Genomic DNA, 8,313 nt, shown 5'->3' with positions numbered 1-8,313 from the left:
CACAATGCATTGCAGGAGTCTGACAGCCACAGTCACGATCCATCAAAGCAAATGCATTATTCCATTGTGGGACTTGTAGTTCCTAAACAGCTGGAGTACAAAGTTTGCAGATCACTGTCCTAGGTCAGCACAAGGCAGACTCATGCAATGCATTGTGGGACTTGTAGTTCCTTAACAGCTGGAGAGCCAAGTTTGCCTATCACTGCCTGATCTTACAGCGACCTGAACTCAGACCTTCCTCTCTGCTCTAAGGATAAGCAACAGCAGAATAACCTTTAGAAAAACATTTCCTTGTTACAGCAGATACAAATCCTGCAATAAATCTGCTGTGTGTCTACTTCCTGCTTTCATGGAAGCAGACATAGGGTGAATATCCTGTATTTACAAATTAGCCTCTCTGCCGTGGCAGTCAGCTGACACTGCTGAGAGATCAAATTACAACTTGTGATTAGTCACAGATGAGAGGGAATTAGGCAGGCTAAACTCTCTAAATACATACAGGGTGTATTTCTCTCTGTTTTCCTTCTGTGTTGTGCAAGAGTTCTGGTCCACTTTAAAGGGGAACTGAAGAGAGAGGTATATGGAGGCTGCCATGTTTATTTCCTTTTAAGCAACACCAGTTGCCTGGCAGCCCTGCTGATCCTCTGCCTCTAATACTATAAGCCATAGCCCCTGAACAAGCATGCAGCAGGTCAGGTGTTTCAGACTTTAAAGTCAGAATTGACAAGACTAGCTGCATGCTTGTTTCTGGTGTTATTCAGATACTACTGCAGAGAAATAGACCAGCAGGGCTGCCAGGCAACTGGTATTGATTAAAAGGAAATAAATATGGCAGCCTCCGTATACCTCTTACTTCCGTTCCCATTCAGCAGCCTGAGCAGTGTTTTCTTTCTCCTTATGGGGCGGTTGGTAATGGTGTGTGCCGCTGGGGGTGCAGGGATGAGGGGAGCATCAAAGTGTGCCATCTTCTAAAACCAATTCCTGGCAGGGTCACAGAGCTGTACTTACATCCAGGGACTACATTACTACATCACCCAGCATGCATATGAGTGTGACCGCACATCTCCTGGACTACATCTCCCAGCATGCATCATGGCGTGTACGGGTGTGACCTCCCATTCAGGGACTACATCTCCCAGCATGCATCACTGCATGTACCCTCATCTCCCAGACTACATCTCCCAGCATGCATCACAGCGTCCACAGTCATGACCTCACATCTCCCGGACTACATCTCCCAGCATATAACAGCATGTGCACATGTGACATTGCAGCAGCTGGATAGTGTACTGGTTAAGGGCTCCGCCTTGGACACAGCAGACCTTCCTGTTCAGTAAGCCAGCATATATTCAGTAAGGAGACCTTGAGCAAGACTCCCTAACACTGCTACTGCTTATAGAGCGCCCCTAGTGGCTGCAGCTCTGGCATACCACTGCTACTGCCTATAGTGTGCCCTAGTGGCTGCAGCCCTGGCCTGCCACTGCTACTGCCTATAGAGCACTCCCTGGTGGCTGCAGCTCTGGCCTAACACTGCTACCGCCTATAGAGTGCCCCCTAGTGGCTGCAGCTCTGACCTAACACTGCTACTGCATATAGAGTGCCCCCTAGTGGCTGCAGCTCTGGCCTAACACTGCTACTGCCTATAGAGCGCCCCCTAGTGGCTGCAGCTCTAACCTAACACTGCTACTACCTATAGAGCCCCCCTAGTAGCTGCAGCTCTGGCCTAACACTGCTACTGCCTATAGAACGCGTCCTAGTGGCTGCAGCTCTGGCCTACCACTGCTACTGCCTATAGAGTGCCCCCTGGTGGCTGCAGCTCTGGCCTAACACTGCTACTGCCTATAGAGCGCCCCCTAGTGGCTGCAGCTCTGGCCTAACACTGCTACTGCCTATAGAACACCCCCTGGTGGCTGCAGCTCTGGCCTAACACTGCTACTGCATATAGAGTGCCCCTAGTGGCTGCAGCTCTGGCCTAACACTGCTACTGCCTATAGAGCGCCCCCTAGTGGCTGCAGCTCTAACCTAACACTGCTACTACCTATAGAGCCCCCCCTAGTAGCTGCAGCTCTGGCCTAACACTGCTACTGCCTATAGAACGCATCCTAGTGGCTGCAGCTCTGACCTAACACTCCTACTGCATATAGAGTGCCCCCTAGTGGCTGCAGCTCTGGTCTACCACTGCTACTGCCTATAGAGTGCCCCCTGGTGGCTGCAGCTCTGGCCTAACACTGCTACTGCCTATAGAGCGCCCCCTAGTGGCTGCAGCTCTGGCCTAACACTGCTACTGCCTATAGAGCTACCCCTAGTGGCTGCAGATCTAGCCTAACACTTCTACTGCCTATAGAGCGCCTCCTAGTGGCTGCAGCTCTGGCCTAACACTGCTACTGCCTATAGAGCGCCCCCTAGTGGCTGCAGCTCTGGCCTAACACTGCTACTGCCTATAGAGCGCCCCCTAGTGGCTGCAGCTCTGGCCTAACACTGCTACTGCCTATAGAGCTACCCCTAGTGGCTGCAGATCTAGCCTAACACTTCTACTGCCTATAGAGTGCCCCCTAGTAGCTGCAGCTCTGGAGCTTTGAGTCTGTCAGGAGAAAGGCAGAAGCCCCAGGTAAGTGAAACTCTATTTTTTTTATTTCAGTTCCTCAAGTTCGATTCTCCAGCACTCACCCTCCTGCTCCTGGAAGTATATGAGGCTGCACCCCCCTCTCTCCAGCACTCACCCTCCTGCTCCTGGAAGTAGATTAGGCTGTACCCCCTCTCCAGCACTCACCCTCCTGCTCCTGGAAGTATATAAGGCTGTACCCCCTCTCCAGCACTCACCCTCCTGCTCCTGGAAGTAGATTAGGCTGTACCCCCTCTCCAGCACTCACCCTCCTGCTCCTGGAAGTAGATTAGGCTGTAGCCCCCCCCTCCAGCACTTACCCTCCTGCTCCTGGAAGTATATAAGGCTGTACCCCCTCTCCAGCACTCACCCTCCTGCTCCTGGAAGTATATGAGGCTGTACCCCCCTCTCCAGCACTTACCCTCCTGCTCCTGGAAGTATATAAGGCTGTACCCCCTCTCCAGCACTCACCCTCCTGCTCCTGGAAGTATATGAGGCTGTACCCCCTCTCCAGCACTCACCCTCCTGCTCCTGGAAGTAGATTAGGCTGTAGCCCCCCCCCCCCCCCCCCCCCTCCAGCACTCACCCGCCTGCTCCTGGAAGTATATGAGGCTGTACCCCCTCTCCAGCACTCACCCTCCTGCTCCTGGAAGTATATGAGGCTGCACCCCCCTCTCCAGCACTCACCCTCCTGCTCCTGGAAGTATATGAGGCTGCACCCCCCTCTCCAGCACTCACCCTCCTGCTCCTGGAAGTAGATTAGGCTGTAGCCCCCCCCCCCCCCCCTCCAGCACTCACCCGCCTGCTCCTGGAAGTATATGAGGCTGCACCCCCCTCTCCAGCACTCACCCTCCGGCTCCTGGAAGTATATGAGGCTGTAGCCCCGGTTGCAGTCGGTGTCGCGGATCTCACACTCTCCTCCATTAGACTCGCTCCTCTTCTGGAAATACAGCAGGATCTTGTTCTTTAGAGCCTTCGGACCCCCTGGAAGCGGCTGCCACGTGACGAGTGCCGGGTAAGCGGCGTCCCCCATTGCAGAGGCAGTGAGAGGGTCTCATGAAAGGTGTATTTGTGGCTGGGATATGGAGACGTCAGCATTACACAGACTGCAGGAAGGGAATGGCTGCCGGTTACTTTCACTTTCTCTGTTGTTGTTTCTCTGACATCCTCCCCTCCCTCCTCCTCCTCTTCCTGCAGACATGCCTGGCAATCCCCTGCCCTGCCTGTGCTGAGGGACAGCTGAGAGGAGGGGAGGCACAGGGTACAGCTGGAAGGAGGCAGGAGGCTTGTCTGGAAGGAGGCAGGAGAAAAGCCTGGAAGGACCTATAAGGTTTACCTGGCTGGAGGTATGAGGCTTGCCTGGAAGCGCATCGAAACGTTGCCGCACCGCCGCCAACATTTTTAAAATCCCTGCATCTCCATAGACCAGCCTTTCCCAACCTTTTTTGCCTTCGAGAAACCCTTTTGAAAATCTTCAGTTCTCGAGGAACCCCGGCATAAAAAATATATCTAATATATATGTTATCCTCCCCGCATATCAAATGCAGCCAGCCATGATACCCACATATCAAATGCACCAATGATAACTACATATCAAACGCAGCCATGATACCCACATATCAAATGCACCAATGATAACTACATATCAAACGCAGCCATGATACCCACATATCAAATGCACCAATGATAACTACATATCAAATGCAGCCATGGTACTCACATATCAAATTCAGTAATAACTCCCAGATCCCATCCCAGATCATTGGTGCACAGTGGGGTGAAGGGAACACACATACTCATCCACTTGATTTGCATCTTTCTTCTCTTGTGGCTCATTGGCTTCTTCTCTCCTTCTCCCGGGGTCTCCAGGCTCTCTTGTCGTCTTCTCTCCTTCTCCCGGGGTCTCCAGGTTCTCTTGTCGTATTCTCTCCTTCTCCCAGGGTCTCCAGGCTCTCTTGTCGTCATCTCTCCTTCTCCTGGGGTCTCCAGGCTCTCTTGTCGTCTTCTCTCCTTCTCCCGGGGTCTCCAGGCTCTCTTGTCGTCTTCTCTCCTTCTCCCAGGGTCTCCAGGCTCTCTTGTCGTCTTCTCTCCTTCTCCCGGGGTCTCCAGGTTCTCTTGTCGTATTCTCTCCTTCTCCCGGGGTCTCCAGGCTCTCTTGTCGTCTTCTCTCCTTCTCCCGGGTCTCCAGGCTCTCTTCTCTCCTTCTCCCGGGGGTTCCATGCTCTCTTGTCGTCTTCTCTCCTTCTCCCAGGGTCTCCAGGCTCTCTTGTTGTCTTCTCTCCTTCTCCCGGGGGTTCCATGCTCTCTTGTCGTCTTCTCTCCTTCTCCCAGGGTCTCCAGGCTCTCTTGTCGTCTTCTCTCCTTCTCCCAGGGTCTCCAGGCTCTCTTGTCTTCTCTCCTTCTCCCGGGGTCTCCAGGCTCTCTTGTCGTCTTTTCTCCTTCTCCCGGGGTCTCCAGGCTCTCTTGTCGTCTTTTCTCCTTCTCCCGGGGTCTCCAGGCTCTCTTGTCGTCTTCTCTCCTTCTCCCGGGGTCTCCAGGCTCTCTTGTCATCTTTTCTCCTTCTCCCGGGGTCTCCAGGCTCTCTTGTCTTTTCTCCTTCTCCCGGGGTCTCCAGGCTCTCTCGTCGTCTTTTCTCCTTCTCCCGGGGTCTCCAGGCTCTCTCGTTGTCTTCTCTCCTTCTCCCAGGGTCTCCAGGCTCTCTTGTCATCTTCTCTCCTTCTCCCGGGGTCTCCAGGCTCTCTTCTCTCCTTCTCCCTGGGTCTCCAGGCTCTCTTGTCTTCTCTCCTTCTCCCGGGGGTTCCAGGCTCTCTCGTTGTCTTCTCTCCTTCTCCCGGGGTCTCCAGGCTCTCTCGTTGTCTTCTCTCCTTCTCCCGGGGTCTCCAGGCTCTCTTGTCATCTTCTCTCCTTCTCCCGGGGTCTCCAGGCTCTCTTCTCTCCTTCTCCCGGGGTCTCCAGGCTCTCTTGTCGTCTTCTCTCCTTCTCCGGGGGGTTCCATGCTCTCTTGTCATCTTCTCTCCTTCTCCCGGGGTCTCCAGGCTCTCTTGTCGTCTTCTCTCCTTCTCCCGGGGTCTCCAGGCTCTCTTGCCATCTTCTCTCCTTCTCTCGGGGGTTCCATGCTCTCTTGTCGTCTTCTCTCCCGCTGTATCACTTGAGCTCGCTAGTTCTCCCTTGCTGTCATGCATAGTTGCCACCCGCCTTGCTGTTCAAAAGCAAGCGCCGGCCAATCGCAGCTCAGTGATGCGCTGCGGCTAAGATCACTCCGCCGGCTGCATCAGCAATGGAGTGGGACTACTTTGTCCCACGAAAATGGGGAAGCGGGACTATTATGGCCCGCAGAAGTAGCAAAATGTTGCGGAACCTCTGAAGGGTCCCCCGGTTGAGAATGGCTGCCGTAGACTAACATGACTTCCAGTCCGATGCAGGGCAATGCAGATAAGTGCGGTAACGTAGCTATGGACCTGCGTCAGAACGAGCACTTCCGCCGCACTGCTACGCAGGTAATATGAACCTCCTCATAGACTTTCATTGCCCAGCGTTAGCAGGGCGGTAAATCGCTGCAACGCCACATCCCAGAGTGAAAGGGTCCTCAATCCCGTCTGAGTTTGTGCATGCACCGCCGCTGACAGGCATCGGTGAGAGCTTCGTGTCACAGAGGGCGGAGTCAGGGAAAAGAGGCGCCGTGCTGACACTCTTCAATGCCCCAGCACTGTATTATGGAGGGGTTGGCCTGTGCTGGGATAGCTGGGATTGTGGGAGGAAATGGGGCGGAGCGGCACAGCCTGAAGAGAAAGATGAACAAGGCCAGGGAGTGTGAAGCTGTTCCTGGGGGTGCTTTGCCGGTGCTTGGAGTGCCCTAGAACTGGCAAGACCCCCCCCCCCCCGGGAGCCGCCCCTGGCTGCTCCCACTCTGTATCCAATTAGCAAAGATTTGCATCAACCCAGAATTATTTACATCACATTGACCAGAATAGAGATAATCAAGGTTCCTTACACTTCCCTTACACGTATATGTCGTGTTACCGTTTTACCGCAGTGTAACACAATGACAATGCAACGTAGCCTAGCACACTTACAGAAGTGCCCGATTGGCTGCTGAGCTGCTGTAAAGTCAACAGCGTGCTACCATTGGACTGCCACAGGAATCCCAGTGACTTCCTGTGCAACAGGAAGTATGTCACGGGGGGCAGGTGTATTAATGTGGTTGGGGTGGAGCATCGCACCACAATGGCCAGGTGTAAAACCAGCCCCAGTGTAATGCGAGTAATTCTAGCTTGCATGTAGATTTAATGCAAATTATATGCAGTCTGGAATTTCACCAATAACATGTACTTCCCGCTGTTCTTATTGGCCCTATTTCAAACTGCCTACAATTTGCATGCGCGCTGGATGTGTTTGCATCACAGTATCTATGAGGCCGGGTCCACACTATAAGCGCTTTTGTGAGCACTTGGTAAACCGTTGTTAAAAAAAAATGGCTCCCATTCACTTTCATGAACATCGCGGTAAAAATTGCGCAAAAATCACTGGCATTGCAGTAATCCATTACGCGGCAATTTTTATGAAAGTGAATGGGAGCTCATCAAATGCAAGCGCTCACAAAAGCGCTTATAGTGTGGACCCGGCCTGACAGAGATAATCGGATAATGGGAGGAGAAATATGACTGGTTGGTTGCTATGGCAACAAGCACAGACTCCCCAGATGCGAGGCCGCAATGTTATGAATTATGTGTTTATATAGCGCCGACATATTACGCAGCGCTGTACAGAGTATATTGTCTTGTAACTTACAGAGAACCTGGAGCGAGTAAAATTATTTCAAATAAACACGACGTAGCTGCAAATGAATAATACATACTAACCTCACCATCAGTTCCTCTCAGAAGCTCACCATTTTCTTCTTACAGTGATCCCTTCCAGTTCTGACAATATTTTGTTAGAACTGAAATATACCAGTTGCTTTCAGTTATGTATCAGCAGCTGTCAGTTACAACTGAATGTGCAAGGTAATGTCCATGTTTCCCTATGGCACAAGTGAGTGATATTACAGTGTAACAGTGTGCTGACCAGGAAGCTGTTATGGGGTAATGGCCATTTTTAAAATGGAGGATGGAGAATTCCATTGATCACAGAGGACAAACAGGACGCAGGAGAGGAGAAAGAGATTGAGGAGTAGACTACACAGGAGGTAAGTATGACCTGAGGCTGCAATGTTTTGTATGCATTGCGGTTAGGTTGCGCTCGCACTTTGCGCAGTGTTTTGCGCTGCTGCATGTGATGTACATGTCGCTGGGCATGCAATGTATGGACACTGTATGGATGTGGGATTTCCATAATCTCACCTCTCCCCGCTTCCAGAGGTGATCACGGCTCCCCAATGCTCTCCCACTGGCCTCAGCTGCTGTCATCTCAGTCCTGGTCTGATGATGTCATCACTCTGCGACCAGGAAGTGACACCTACAGGAAGCTGCAGTGCAGATCATAGAGGGGAGGTACTAAAGGACTGCTGAACTGAGATTTATGTAGGCTACAATATGTATTTTCTGTTAACCTCTCTGGCGGTTACCCTGAGTCAGGCTCGGTCGGGAGTTGGAAATCTGCAGCTACGAGCGGTAACCCCGAGCCAGACTCATGGTGACTGCCGCGAGGCCTATGCAGAGTATAGTTTTTACTCACCTCCCCGGGGATCCAGACGCTGACAGCCATTCTTCCTA

At 52.4% G+C, this 8,313-nt stretch overlaps 1 protein-coding gene across 4 annotated transcripts in view; it reads right to left on the bottom strand.

Annotated features, from left to right (window-relative positions):
- Positions 1-8,035, bottom strand: part of LOC137525232 (protein mono-ADP-ribosyltransferase PARP14-like) — a 68,702-nt gene extending 60,667 nt beyond the window's left edge. Inside the window, exon 1 of one of the 4 annotated variants that reach the window (XM_068246228.1) lies at positions 7,942-8,035. In XM_068246228.1, the coding sequence (XP_068102329.1) occupies positions 7,942-8,007 (66 nt within the window). In that variant the 5' untranslated portion in view covers positions 8,008-8,035. Of the gene's footprint in view, positions 1-3,451; positions 3,744-7,941 lie in introns of those variants that run through there. The other 3 variants (XM_068246229.1, XM_068246225.1, XM_068246226.1) reach the window with 3 other exon arrangements.
- Positions 8,036-8,313: the final 278 nt, after the last annotated feature.

This window comes from Hyperolius riggenbachi, chromosome 7 (genome assembly GCF_040937935.1).
Source record: "Hyperolius riggenbachi isolate aHypRig1 chromosome 7, aHypRig1.pri, whole genome shotgun sequence".
Classification (NCBI taxonomy): Eukaryota; Metazoa; Chordata; class Amphibia; order Anura; family Hyperoliidae; genus Hyperolius; species Hyperolius riggenbachi.
This window is presented reverse-complemented; position numbering and strand designations above follow the sequence as displayed.